General features: G+C 36.5%; 1 protein-coding gene across 4 annotated transcripts in view; it reads left to right on the top strand.

Moving 5' to 3' along the window:
• LOC150092685 (uncharacterized) overlaps positions 1 to 15807 on the top strand; it is a 491968-nt gene that overhangs the window by 440477 nt on the left and 35684 nt on the right. For all 4 annotated transcript variants that reach the window (XM_090414354.1, XM_090414355.1, XM_090414357.1 and 1 more), the window contains exons 20-21: positions 5055 to 5531; positions 11597 to 11762. In XM_090414354.1, the coding sequence (XP_090270480.1) occupies positions 5055 to 5531; positions 11597 to 11762 (643 nt within the window). The remainder of the gene's footprint in view (positions 1 to 5054; positions 5532 to 11596; positions 11763 to 15807) is intronic.

The following is a 15807-nucleotide window of genomic DNA, read 5'->3' on the forward strand; positions in this document are numbered from 1 at the left end:
ATCATGTGCATGATGTGGTATTGGATGATCGGTGAGTCAAAGTGCATGAAATTGCTGAGACTATAGGCATTTCAAAAGAACGTGTAGGATATATTTTGCATGAAGAATTGCATATGAAAAAGCTTTGCGCAAAATGGATGTCGTGCTTGCTCACATCAGATCAAAAACGTGCACTCGCATAAAAATCTCTGAACAGTGCTTGGAGCATTTTAACAAGAATAAAACTGATTTTGTGCGTCGATTTATTACCATGGATGTGACTTGGATTCACTATTACACAGCAGAATCCAAACAGCAGTGAAAACAGGACAGAAGCCGGTTGTTCAGCGCCAAAGAAGACAAAGTCGGTTCCATCAGCAGGAAAAGTCATGGCATCGGTGTTTTGGGATGCTAAAGGCATTTTGTTTATTAATTATCTTGAAAAGGGTAAAAACAATAAATGGAGAATATTTTATTCTGATCTTTTAGCCAGACTAGACAAAAAAATTCATGAGGAAAGACCCGGTTTGCAGAAGAAAAAAAAAATCATCTTTCATCAGGACAAAGCACCTGCCCACAAAAGTGTTTTGGTGATGGGAAAATTAAGGGATCTGTACTATGAATTGTTGGAACATCCACCCTATTCCCCAGATTTGGCTCCATGTGACTTCTATCTCTTCCCAAAACTAAAACTCTTCCTCACTGGTCAACATTTTTCTTTGAATCAAGAGGTGATCGCAGCTGTAGAGGGGTATTTTGTCGATCTTACTGAATAAATTAGGGATGGAATAATGGCACTGGAGCATCACTGGAATAAATGTATTCTGAAATAAATATTAGTCTTAAGGGAGATTATGTTGAAAAATAAAAAATAATTTTGAAATTATAAATTTGTTTTTTCATTGTTAGGCTGAGAACTTTTCAGATCACCCTCGTATTTGTGAATCCCATCTATGAAATGTCACTGTGTGGTACGTTAACATCATGTGTGTGAGTTCGCTAAGGTTAGAGATAATGATATGATCCTGAAACTCTGCTGTGGAGATAAGACATGAAACTTTATCAAGCCACTTCACCTTAGGCTGAGAAGTTTTCAGATCACCCTCGTATTTGTGAATCCCATCTATGAAATGTCACTGTGTGGTACGTTAACATCATGTGTGTGAGTTCGCTAAGGTTAGAGATAATGATATGATCCTGAAACTCTGCTGTGGAGATAAGACATGAAACTTTATCAAGCCACTTCACCTCTGGTAAGCAAGCGGGAAGGGGGGGGGCAGAATTACATCTCACACTGGTGGTTGAAATGATCTACCACCTAAAGACATTCACAAACATCCTTGCCACAATGAGATTTCAACAAGGCTTATAAGTTAGAGATAGAAGAGATGCTGTCTACTCAACCATCCAGGCTGGCAGAAATGTATTCATTTTTCTTTGCATTGAATTACTCAGTTGAATGTCATGCAAGCATTTATAACATACTGTTAGGCTGATAACACTATTCACAGTAATCAGTATTGTCCACTCCCTACAGAGAAATTAAGTGTAATCAGCACCTTTTCAAATGTCATTGACCATGTATTTCAAATAATAGGTTGTATATATTCTAAAGATTTCAAAACAAAAATCAAGAAATGTCTCAAGAAATTGAACTTTTTTTCCCCCTTCTAGTGTGATGTACCACTTGGGGACGGGGTAATGATGCAGCTTTGGGAGACTCCAGCCAGCTTGTCAGAGAGCCTGACGTTGGGGGAATCTCAAGAAATTGTAGTAAAAGTCCTCATTTCCAACTTTCTTGAAACATTGATTATACTCAAAACAACTACTTTTTTTTGTTAGTTTATTACTTATAGAATTACCTGCTTAAATCATATCTAAGGGTTATTATTTTCCACACACACACACACACACACACACACACACACACACACACACACACACACACACACACACAGATGACTATTTATAATCTTCCATAATCATCCATAGTTTGGTAACCTTTCCTTTAGTATTACGTGGTGATCAGCATTCATTTTACACAAATTATGGACTCTACAACCGTGTTATAAATAATTATTTTAATTTCCCGATGTTTCGACCTTCATATTGAGGTCATCATCTGAAGTATACACACACACATATATATATATATACAGAGACAAGCTAAATTACATTTCACATAGTATGCTGAAGAGACAGTGATTTGATCAATCAACTGACCTCTAGTGAAAATAAAATAAAATAAAATTACAATAAATAAATAAAATAAAATAAATTTACTACATCAAAGCTATATTCTATTTAAGACAACATCATAGAAACATTCTTTCATATAGATAGTTTTGTTACAGTAAAAATGATGTCCTAATTTAACATGACAATTGTTATATTAGATTTAAGATCCTGGATTACCTATTTTCCTATTTAAAATTAACTCTTAGTGAGAAGGATTGAGTGGATAGAATATGTGCCTTCCATATGCTTGGGATTTTTAGACCATCATTATTGTTAAGATTAGAGTGATTGATAAGAATCTCACAGGCTTCCTTAAATTTACGTCCATACCATGTTTTGGTGTGATGTAAACAACAGGTGCTTTTCCAGTCAGTTCTATGTAAAGTACTCAGGGTGATCAGAAAGGCCAGTTTGACCATAGTTATTATATTTAATGTGTTGTTTATGTTCCTTTTGTCTGATAGGAACTGTGCATCCTGTTTCTCCTATATATGGTAGATTACAGGTGCAATAAATACGGTATACTCCAGGGTGGGCTAGTGGAGGGAGCGGGTCTTTGGATGAGTTGAGTAAGTTCTTTAATTTTGCATGAGATTTAAAGGTGGCTTTAAGGTTATATTTTTGTAATATTCTGTTTATTTTGTCTGATATCCCTTATTAGTATGGAATGGTTACAGTTTTATTGTAGTCTAGTTTATTTTTTTTTTAAGTGAGGTCTTGTACAGAATTTTGTTGATAGTATTTTGTTAGGAAGGTATTGCTGATAACTTTTAATTCATCTTTAAGTGCTTGTTCATTGGAGCAAATCTTCAAATCACTGTTTTTTAGTGTATTAATAAACCCTAGTTTTTGTGTTGGGTGGTGGTAGGAGTTTATTAGCCAGTATGTGTCGGTTTCTGGTAAACAGTGAAGGAAAGACTGCCAGAAGGAAGATGTGCAACAAGTGTATCTAGAAACAGAAGTATGTTCTGCTTTTCAATTCATTTGTGAATTGTATGCATGTATCCTTTTGTGTTGTGTTGTGTTTTTAGGTGGCTGAGGAAAGTGTCTAGTGTCTGGTGGTCATGGGACTAGATAGCGAAAACATTGTCAACATAACTCAAAGTCATATCAGACTTTGGGTTTTAAAGGAGAGGAATCTAGAGCACATTGCTCAAAATATTCCATATAAAAGTTAGCAATGGCGAGCCCATGGCTGTGCTTTCTTTTTGTAGGTAGAAAGTGTTTTGCCACACAAAATAGCCAGAACATAGTATATGCACAAAGGGTGCTGTGATATCAGTAGGGAATTTGTCTTGTAATATAAGGATTGTTTCATTAATTGGGACATTTATGAAGAGGGCAGAGAGACATCAAAACTGACTAATAAATCATCTTTTTTCAGTGTTATGTCTTTGATTTTGTTTACAAAGTGTTATGTGTTTTTAATATAGGAAGAGGAATGACCTACCAACTCCTTGAGTGTTGACGCTAGTTTCTTGGCTAGGTGATAAGTGGGGCTGTCTATACCTTCAACTGTCAGCTGGAGTGGTGTGCTTCATTTGTGAATCTTTGGTAGACCGTAAATTCTTGGGGAATGAGCGTAGTGCGGAATTAATTTTTTAATGGCATCTTCGGGCCATGTGGTGACTGATTTAAGTAGCTTCTCCGTTTTCTTTTTTATTTGATTAGTAGGGTCATAGTTAACAAGTTGATAGGTGCTGTTGTCCAAGACTATTAGATTCATTTTTTCCAAATAAGTAATTAGATTTAGAATAACTATGGCACTACCTTTATCAGTTCTAGTAATTTTGATGATTTCACCACTGTCAATTCTGATTTTGTTAGGTTGCTGGTGTAAAATGATAGTTTGGTAACATAGTGCAACATGGATATACAGGGTGTTCGGGATAAATTTGACATATTTATAATTAATTATATTTTTCCGTAAGTTACATGTATTAACACACACTTCTCTTCATTTAAAAGTTTGGACCCTTCTTCATTCATATACAAGATGTCAGAAAGGATGGATAGCTGGAACCCACCTGAATCATGGAAGAGAATAACTTGTATCATGATGATTCGTGCCCGCCATCAAAATAAGGATATTACGACTGCTGCCCAATGCTCCCTGAATACAGTAAAAACAATCAGGCATGAACTAGAGACTTGCAATGGTGACTACGAGGATGTAGCAAGAAGAAAGATCCCTAGCAGACGATCTGATTGCGTTCGTACAGCAGAATTCCTCGCAAATCTGCAGGAACAGGTGTTGAAGAACCCTGGCATTGGAATTCGGGCTTTGTTCGTGGAGTTGCTAACTGTAGTCAAGCCCTGGATAACAAGGGTAGCCAATGGTAGGCCGTATGTATGGCAGCAGGATTCGGCCCCTTGCCACACCTCTGGGAAAAGTCAAAAATGGTTGTCTGAAAATTTCTACGACTTCACCAGTCCAAATGTTTGGCCTCCAAACTCCCCAGACCTTAACCCCATGGATTATTTTGTATGGGGCGCAGTTGAAAAAGACACCAATCGCACTTCCAGTAATACAAAAGCCCAGTTAATGGATAAAATTAAAACAGTTTTTGCGGCCCTTCCCAGGGAGACTGTAGCATCAGCTTGTTCGAGGTTCCGAAGCAGAATTGAAGCTGTGATCGATGCTAATGGTGGTTATTTTGAGTAAATCTTTTTGATAGTATTGTAATTAACTCTGCCTGTAATGTTTTTTTGTCAATTCATTAAATTTAATAGATACAAAGAAGATTTTCTTTTTCCTTACGAAACTGTCAAATTTATCCCGAACACCCTGTATATATATATATTTATTTATTTATTTATATTTTTTGCCTGTTTAGATCTTAGTAACATTCTGGATGATGATGACACTAACAGCAGTATGCTACGCGGTGTACAACATAACCCATCCGTCCTTCATGAAGCTGATGCGTCTCTTCCATATAAACCAACACCCTCTCTCAACACTGTGGGAAAAGTGGATGCAGTTGTAGTACAGTATAATAATCATCATGGAAAGAGTGAAAATAGGGCAGATTCTTCACTTGTTGATCACTTGGGTAGTGATCATGATATATTAGAAGTGGTTCAAGACAATAGTGCCACATCATCATTACTAATGAAGTCCTCTCGTCTGTCAACTTATAGTAATAATACTCATTCAGATCTTCGTGAATCTGATTTAAGAAATATGTTTATTCACAAACCAAAGGAAATGTGGAAAGAACCAGATTCAACAGATATAGATCCCTTTAAAGAACGCAGACAGAAAAAAAGAGAAACTGGAGACATTAGGGTTAAAACACAAGCTCGTAAAGGTAATTTTTATGTTTTACTATTGATATAAAATAAAAATGCATGTTTTATTTGAGTTTTGTATTAAATTAACTATAACATGGAACATCTAATTTTTATTGTCTAATCTTTAACGGCACCTGTGACATAGTGATCAAGAGAGCAAATACATTAAACACAGTAAATAACTTTGAATCAGAATAGCACAATCAGTGAAATGGTTGCCACATGCTAGAAAGATAATACACACACACACACTTATACATAAATCATTTCTGATATTTATATAGGATAAGAATCTTGATCACTATCCCTGTGGCATAGTGATCAAGAGAACAAACACAGTAAATAACTTTTAATGAAAATAAACAAATAAATTTTAACTTTATGAATTAAAAGTTTCAGAAATGGTGTGAAATTAGCAATTTTTTATCTGTTTTGTTGTGTTTTTTCATCAGAAAATGAGAGTATTATAGTGTATTAGTATAGATGTATGTATTTTTAAAGTACTAGTATATTTATAACATTTTTATTGTGATATTTATTATGATATTTTCGGCATGGCACCAATGCAACAAACAATGGCAGCAAAGACACGCTGTCTGGCGATTTGCATTTGCAGGATATTATTCAGCGCAGTGTATGCAGCGAGAAAATTAAAGAATATGTGGAAGGAAGTTGAAACTGGAGAGAGAATATGTGTTAAGTGTTTTAAAAGTGAGTGTCTATTAGGTGATGTGAACACAACAGATACTTCCCATAAGATGGAAAATGATGTTAATAATGTCAAATGTGCAGCCATGGAAATAGACGAGAATGAAATGGATATCAATAAAGAAATAGCATGCTTAAATGTTATTCTTCATAGAACAAAGTGCAAAATTGAACAACTGCAGAAGTGGCAAGAGCTAAGCAGGGCTGAAAAAGAAAGAAGCAGGTGATCTGAAAGAATAATAAAGAACAATCGAACAAACAAGAAAAGGAGAAAATTATGTATGGAAACTCAGCAATCAGGGGAGTACTCAACAAAAGTATGACAAAATCATGTTTCCCGGGTGCAAAAATTCATGATATTAGCCAGATGCAAAAAGGTAAGTCGAAGGAAATGATTGCCTTGGTTAGTACCAATGATTTGAGAAGCGAGAAGTATTCTATAAGGGAGGATGTAAAGGAGTTATCAGAAGAGGCAAAACTGAAGAGCGAGAAGGTGAAGATTGTAAGTCTCCTACCATACTATGATAGAGGCAAACTGAGGAGGAGGGCACTGATAGTCTATAAGTAGATTGTGCAAAAGAAATGATGTAGAATTTGTGGATCTGTGGTCTCTGTTTTGATGGAAGGAAGGATTTGTACAATGCAGATGGACTACATCTGAATGGTTTTGGTGTTAGATGTCTGGAGAGAGAGCTTTGTTCACTGAACATGCTGATGTGCAAATTCATGGAAACTTAAGCAATTAGGGTGGAAGCAAATGAGTTTGTGTGAAGGCAATCATGAAGCGAGTGAGTGTGAGGAATCTAGTCTCTTAAGCAAAAATATTATTATTATTATTATTATTACCCCAAGACCTCATGGAGTCAAAGACTCATCTGGGAGGTCCTTTTATCACACACACAGCTCATCATACCGTGCCTTGAACACATTCAAACTCCTTGCAGACACCACACTCCCAGGCAATGCATTCCAATCATTCACAACTCTGCATGAAAAAAACCTGTCCCTCACTCCCCTACTCACACCCTCTTTATACAGTTTCCAGGGATGACCTCTGGTTCTCCCCTGATCTCCCACTATTTTCTGTAGAACTTCTCCAGCATTGATCCTATAACAACCCCTTACCAACTTGTAGGTCTCTATCATATCTCCCCTCTTCCTCCTGTTAACCAGACTGCAAATTACATCTTCTCAATCTTTCCTCATACTCGACATTCCAGAGGTCAGAAACTACCTTAGTTAATTGCCTTTGGACCCTTTCCAACATCTCTTCATCCTTCTGAAAACCAGGTGACCAAATCTGGGCATGATCCTCCATGTGTGGCCTAATCAAAGCCTTATACAACGGAACAAGAATCTCCCTACTTCCACATGTCAGTGTCCTCCGCATCATTCCCAGAAGCCTTTGTGTTGTCTTCACAATTTTGGCTATGTATCCCCTAAATTTCAGATCCTTATCCACTATCACCCCAAGATCTCTTATTTCTTCCACCTCCAACAATATATCCTCACTAAGCATAAATTCTGCATCCCATCTTTGTTTTCCAAATTTTAAAACCTTACATTTTGCAACATTGAACTCACATCTCCATTTCCATGCCCAATCACTCAATTTATTCAAGTCTTCTTGTAAGACCACAACATCTTCACTACTCTTCATGGTTCGTCCCAACTTTGCATCATCTGCAAACAACTGAATATCTCCATCCAAATCTTCACCTATATCGTTAATATACAAGTTAAACAGTAATGGTCCCAAAACAGACCCCTGAGGCACTCCACTAGTGACTTTCCTTTTCCTGGATATCACTCTCCCATACACAACTTGTTGATACCTATCAGATAGCCAGTCTCCAATCCAATGGACTAATCTAATATCTAACCCCATCCGCTCTAGTTTGACTATCAATTTATCATGAGGTACTCTATCAAAAGCCTTTGTGAAATCTAAGTATATTACTGTGTATCCTTCTCCTCTGTCCAAGGAAGCAGTCACTTTATTGTAATAAGTAAGTAGATTACCAAAACATGACCTCCTTTTAGCAAATCCATGCTGTCCATCAAAGATAATACCATTGTTGTCAACCCAACTCTGGATCCTAGTTCTCACAAGCTTCTCCAACAACTTAACCACAACACCTGACACACAGATAGGCCTATAGTTTGATGCTTGAGTTCTATCACCTCCTTTATGAAGTGGCACAATCTTGCCCTTCTTCCACTCCTTAGGAACTTGACCCAGTGCAAGACTCGTATTAAAAAAATATGTCAAGGCTAGCATCAACTCCCTAGCACATTCCTTCAGAATATGTGGTGATATATTATCAAGTCCCACAGCCTTATTAACATCTAGTTTACTCAACTCCCCATACACCTCTCCATGAAGTCACATTCACAAGATTGAAAGATCTTTATGAATTGCTCATTAACCACGCTACCGGCCAGGACGTATATATACGTCCAAGTAAATATGAATGCGAAATGCATATTAAAATTGTAATACCATTGATATTACATTGAAATATATGATGGATAAGAAGCATATGAGGATGCGTATTTGATCCATAATGGCCGGTGAGGTGATTAAGTATCTCCACCACATTCTGCAACAGCTGTCTTTATACCATTTTCTCCTATCAGTGTCATCCTTCTATAATCATTCTTTCTTTTGCTGGCTATATATCGAAAGAACTCCTTAGGATTCTTTTTTGGCTTCATTAGCTAACTGCTGTTCATACCTCTCTTTAGCTACCCTCACCAACCAAGTCACCCTCCTTGCCCGGTCTTTGTAGACCTCATGGAATTGGTTATTTCCACTTCTCTTATGCTGCCTCCACAATGCCCTCTTTCTCTGTATCACATGCTTAATCTCTTTATTCATCCATCTCACATCTACCTTATTTAACCTTCTCACCCTTGGAATACAAAGATATTGAATTGGTTAATCAATTCAGAAAGTAAAGGTGAGTGGGGGAATAAAGGGATGTTGCCATTTTTATATACTAATGCCAGAAGTATCAGGAACAAGAGGGACGAGTTTTTTGGCATTGATTAGTGCAACCTAATGAATAATGAAGAAATGGCTTGATATGAACAAAACTGAAGAATTGTGAAAATAGGAAACCAAGATATAAATTAGGATCAAGTGTGAAATTTTTAATTAGGTCATGATCTTTTGATGAGGTGTTGCTTCCAGTGAAAGAGTAAGGAGATAATTTGCTTTAAAATAAAGGAAAGTGAATGCCAAAATACCATATACAGTATTATTATTTATTTTATTTTATTATTTTTCCTGGCTTCCATGGAGTCAGAAGACTCATTACTACCCACAATACTTATCATAACATGCCTTGAAAACATTCAGCATTGGAACATTCACTATTCTTTCCATTTATTCACCATGCAAAAAATCTTCTTCTCACTTCCTTACTCACATGACCTTTGTACAGTTTTCAGGAATGACCTCTTGTTCTCCCATTACCTATTACCCCAATGCAACCATTCTCCTATATATATCTAATCTGATAGGCTTCTTTTGCCATATTCTGTGTCACAATCATATCACCTCTTCTTTTCCTGTCTACCGAGGTCTGCAGATCGCATTCCCTTAATATGTCCTCATACTCAACATTCCAGAGTGCTGATCTTAGTTACTAACTTCCTCTACTCTCTCTCATGTTCCATTATCACCCATATAACCAGGCAAACAGAAATGTGATTGATTAATGCATTATATATAAAACACTAATCTGTGGAACTATTACCTTCTTATCTCTACTTGTCAGGGTTCTTTACCATATAGCAGCAATTTTCTGGATAACCTTTACAACTTTTTTGATGTGTCCCATGAACTTCATGTCCTTATCTGCCAAGATCCAGAGATCTACTATAGATTTGCAACCTTTCATTAGGTGTAGTAACACACACCATAATTATAATAATTATTATTACTAGAGACCTCTAGGGAGTCAGGGACTAATCCATGAAGGCCACATGTCACCCACAGCAGCTTTCATACAGTTTCTTAAATTCATTCACACTATTTGCACTTGCCCAATCACAAACCACTCTATCATGAAAAAAAATTTATATATATGTAGCTCTCACCACTTTCTTGACTGCATTCGTTCTCAACCACCATGAATGCCCTCTCATCCTGTCTCCACTCTCCATAAAATTAAAATACATCTATATATATACTATATGATCATATCACCCCTCTCTTTCTCCTGTTTTCTTGCATCTGCAGTTCACAAATGCTTTGTCCTAGTAATCTGTGTATGACAGACCCAATATCATCTTTATCACTTTTTCTTTGCACCTTTTCCACTGTATCTGTGCTGCCTCAGGATCCAGGAGACCAGATATGCCCACAATTATCCAGATGAGGCCATATCATGGCCTTGTAAAGAGGCAAAATGACTTCTTTATCCTTGCATGGATGTTTGTTTCAGCATTGAAAGTATCTTCTAGATTGTATTTGCAATATATGACCTTGGAGCTTCAATTTTCTATTTTATGGATCTCCAAGATCCCTAACATGATCAGTTTTTTTCTTGTGTAATCCCATCAATATAATATACCATTGGATATCTCATTACACCAAAGTACATAACTTAACATTTACTAACATTGAACTGAAAGCTATTTTCACATGCCTACAACTCCAGTATAGTCAAATACTGCAAATGAGTTACATTTCTGATTACCCTGCCTATATCTGCATCAGCAAACAGTTCTATATCACCATTGAAATCTTTTCCAATATCATTATTGTAAAGATTGGAAAGGACTTATCCATGCTAATAGTTTATAATCCATCTCATATCCTCCAACTTATGCAACAACCTTTCATTTTGTATCCTGTCAAAAGGCTTAGCAAAGCCCAACCATATCATGGTGTATCCATTTCCCTATCTTACCCATAAGATTATTATTAAAATGTAAGCAAGTTACTCAAATGCAACCTTTCCTTAATCCATGCTGTTCTTTTCAATGTATAGATTCTCTGTCAGCCCATTTATATATGCAAGCTGTTACCAACTCTTCCAAAATCTTTCCACCACTGGAATTATCATACATTGTACATACATCACACATTAATATATTAAACAGAACTAATGTATGTCATATTGAGGTTGTCTACATGTGCCTTATCAGCTAACAACTTTGTTTTTTTCTAACAGTGAGAAGAACAGGTATTATTTTTACTGTCACTACATTAGAACAGTACTTTATTATTTCATTTGTTATTCATTTATTTTATTTTTTCATTTTTTGAAAGGCAGGTGGCATACTATTTTTATATATAAGTTATAAATGAGCTTTTTTAAATTTAATTACTTGATTATTCTCTAATCTTTGTGTATTTTAGATCTACCAAGATGTGTAGAATCATTGAAACTGTTGGAGCTGAATGCAACTGTTGGTCTTGAATACTGCAACACTCTGCAATGTGTTCGAGGCACTGGACCTCGTCTTAGTTACCATATTCCAATATCAAAGTATATGTCACTGGAATATGTTACATTACAATTCAAGTAAGTTTTGTTTCTTTGTATTTATCTAATTTAATTACAGACTTACCAGCAGTGTGTTGCATTGCACCTGATCTGAAATTTAAAAGAAATGCATTTTATATAGGAAACCTGCTTTTTTTTTTCTGTTTAGATTTATTTAACAAATACATAAATTTTACTTATTTATGTATTTTTTAATAAATAAAAAAATAAATAAATTTAAAAAAAGAATGGAATATCAGTTAGTTGAGTCTGGGATATATGGAACAAAGGGTAACGGTGAGCAGACAGAAGTAAGTATGGAGAAGTCACAGATGAGGGGCAGCATGGACAGGATTGGTTATAGATCAAGAAATGAATTGTAACTTATTTATAAATGTTAGGAGTATCAGAAATAAGGAAGATGAAATTGTTGCATTGATTAAGTTTATTTATTATTATTAATAGTATTAACACCAGACCTTCATGGAGTCAAAAGACTCCATGAAGGTCTGGTGTTACACACAAATTATGAAGGTACGATTACACAAAAAGACCATCAAATCATGTTTTAAACTCATTCAGTGTATCTATATTCACTACAATGTCAGTCAACACATTTCGCTCACCAACCACTCTTCATGCAAAGAACCTGCTCCTTATGCCCCTGCTCACACCCTCCTCATACAGCTTCCGAGGATGTCCCCATGTTCTATCCAGCTCCTCCCCATTCTGTGAAAAATTTCTTCTGCATCAACCCTGTAACACCTCTTTATCAACTTAAATGTCTCAATCATATCCCCTTTCTTCTTCTTATTCACAAGGCTTTGCAAACTGCATTCTCTCAATCTGTCTTCATATCCCAGGTCCCAAAGACCAGTTACCTTAGTATTCTGTGGACCCTTTCCAATATATCCTCATCATGAAAACTAGAGGACCATATTTGTGTGTAATAATCCATATGAAACCTGATGAAGGCTTTATTACATATATGTATTTACAGAGGAACCAGAACCTTCCTATTTCTGCATGTTATAGTTGTCTGCATCATTACCATAATCTGATTATGGTAATTTGACTTCACAACTTGTGCAATGTGAAATTTTGATCCTTGTCCACCACACTCCAAGGTCTCTTGTCTACTCAGCTTATTCCAAAATTTCCCCACCAAGTGTGTGCTTTGCATCCTGTTGTTGCCTACCAAATTTCAGAACCTTACACTTTGCAACTAGAACTGTCATTTCCATACTGTTGTCCACTAATACAAAAGTTCTCCTGTAAGGCCACAAAATCTGCTTGATTTCTCTTCACTCTGCCCAGTTTTGCATTGTGTGCAAACAGTTGTATATCACCAGTTAAACCCATCCCAATATCATTAATATACAAACTAAATAACAATAGTCCCAAGACTTATCCCTGTAGCACATCACTAGTGACTTTTCTCTTCTAAGATACTTCACCTCCATACACAACTTGCTGATACCTATCCAACTCACTATCCACTTAGTCTGAATTTGTCCAAAAATAGAATAATTGAAACTTGGATGAGAACGATATCTTGACAGGAATAGAAATGGAAGGAGTGATGTTTTTTGTGAGGAGAGGAAGCACAAGGGAGAATGTGCTGTTGATGATAGCAGAGGAATTATGTCCACACAAAGTTGAGATACAATTGGGGGGGGGGGGAGTGGCAGTGATTTTGAAGCAGCATGGTGTGATTTGAAGATTGATAAAATAAGATATTTAGTTGGGCATTGCTACTAGCTGGGAAATGTGGACAGCGGAGACACAGAAATGTATAGCTCCTTTGCTTGCTCACTAAGCCAAATTGACTATACATTTCTTTGTCTGGGTGATTTCAGTTATGGCAATATTGACTGAAATGAAAAGGTAGTGTCAAAGAATAAGGAGGATGAATTTCTTAAGTTTTTACTGGACAAAAGCTTAGGCAATGTAACAGAGAGCACATGAGAGTTAAGAGTCTTAGATTTGGTTATATCATCAGAGGATGTGATTGCAAATGGAATGTCTAATCTTCTCCCGGTCAGTGAGCGTGATCATGAAGTGATCACCTGGGTTGTAGCCAGTCGTATGAGAACTGTGAAGAAAGAATATATGTGGAACTACAAGGCTGGTGATTATGAAATGCTTAGGAGACAACTGGGTGCTATAGCATGGAAAGAGGAGTGGAATAAAAAAGAAAGAGGCATTGCTTGGATACTGTTCAAGAACTATTTAACAGCAGCAGTGTCTGGGTATATTCCAAAGGTTAAAAGGCTAAATAAGGTAGGAGTAAAATGGATAAATAAAGAGATTAAGCTTGAAATCTGGACGAAGAAGACACTGTAGAGGCAACACAAGGTGAATGTTGGTAATAATCGATTGCATGAAGAGTACATCACTCAACAGAAAAAGTGCAGTTTGAGCAGAAATGAGCCAATCAACCCTAGAAAAATCCTAGTTTGTTCTTTTGATATGTCTATTGTTTCGATAAGGTAGTAATATTTGACAAAATATTGGCACATCTTGAAGGAATTCTCTAAGCAATTAATGACACCTTTAGCACACCTGTTTAATACGAGTCTTGCAACAGGGTAAGTCCCTAAGGAGTGGAGGGTGGGAAAAATTGGTCCACTTCACAAACGGGAGGGGTCAAGACAGGCTACAAAATATAGGCCAATCTGCGTAGGCATTAGAGAGAGATTGGTGAGGACTTGGATTCAGAAATAGATTGATAATAGCAGTATTCTTTATTATGGGTATCATGGATTTAGGTCATACTTTTGCACTCTGCTTATGTATTACAACAAGATAACAAATTCACTGGATAAGGGAGACGCATATACAGTGGCATACCTGGATTTTTCAAAGGTCTCTGATAAACTATATGACAAGCTGGCAGCTAAATGAAACAGATGGGATTAGATGACAGACTAGTGAGTTAGATAGCTAATTGGCTTTCAGATAGGTATTTGTCTATGGAGGAGTGGAAGAGGTCACTAATGAAGTGCCACAGGGATCTGTTTTGGGACCGTTATTGTTTACCTTGTACATTAATGACATTGGACTGGCTTATTTGGAAATATGTAGCTGTTTCTTGTTCACGCAAAGTTGGAAAGCACTATGGGAAGTAGAGCAGATGTTGTGCCTTGCAGGAAGATCTCAATAGACTGTGGGAATGGAGCTATCAATTTAATGTTGCAAAGGGCAAGGTCTTGAAATTTGGTAGGCAAGATTGAGATGTAGAGTATACAATTAATGGGAAAATTCTGAAGGAGGTGGAAGAGATGAGAGAACTGGGAATGATGGTGGACAAAGACTTGAAGTTTAGGGGTCACATTGCTAAAATTGTAAGAACATCACAATAATGAGGACGTTGACATGTAGAAGCACAGATGGACTATTGCATGGAGATTTGGTCGCCTTGTTCAAGGAGATGAGGGTGTATTGGAGAGTCCAGAGAATGTTCACTAAGGATCAGATCTATGGAATGTCAGGTATGAGGGGGAATTGAGGGAATGCAACTTACAGAGCCTTGTGAATAGAAGGAGATATATATGATTGACATATAAGTTGCTGAAGGGTTGTTATGAGATTAATGTAGAGAAGATTTTTCATAGAATAGAGGGAGACAAGGGTAAAACAAGAGGCCATCTCTGAAAGTTGTATAAGGAGGATGTAAGCAGGGGAGTGAGAAGTGGCTTCTTTGCATGGAGAATGATTAGTGAGTGCAATGTGTTGCCTGAAAGTGAGGCGAATTCTCACTTTCAGGCAACTGAATGAATGAATGGAAACTGAATGAATTTAAGGCATGGTTCAATGATTTTTTTGCATGAAAGAGAGTATGGACTTCCCATGCTAAGTCTTTTGACTCTATGGAGGTCAGATAATAATAATAATAAAACTGTAAACCTTAACCTATACTTGAAAACAGTGGTATTCATTTAAAACTAATTCAAAATTTTGATCAGGTTTCAAGAAATGAATTTTGTAATTGTTTTCATTTTTTTGATACACCAGCTATCAAGATATAAAGGTCGAAACGTCGAATGTAGATTTTAGTTATATTAAACTAAAGTTTAATATA

This window comes from Typopeltis vanoorti, chromosome 25 (genome assembly GCF_054136105.1).
Source record: "Typopeltis vanoorti isolate ZY-2024b chromosome 25, IOZ_Tvanoo_1.0, whole genome shotgun sequence".
NCBI lineage: Eukaryota > Metazoa > Arthropoda > Arachnida > Uropygi > Thelyphonidae > Typopeltis > Typopeltis vanoorti.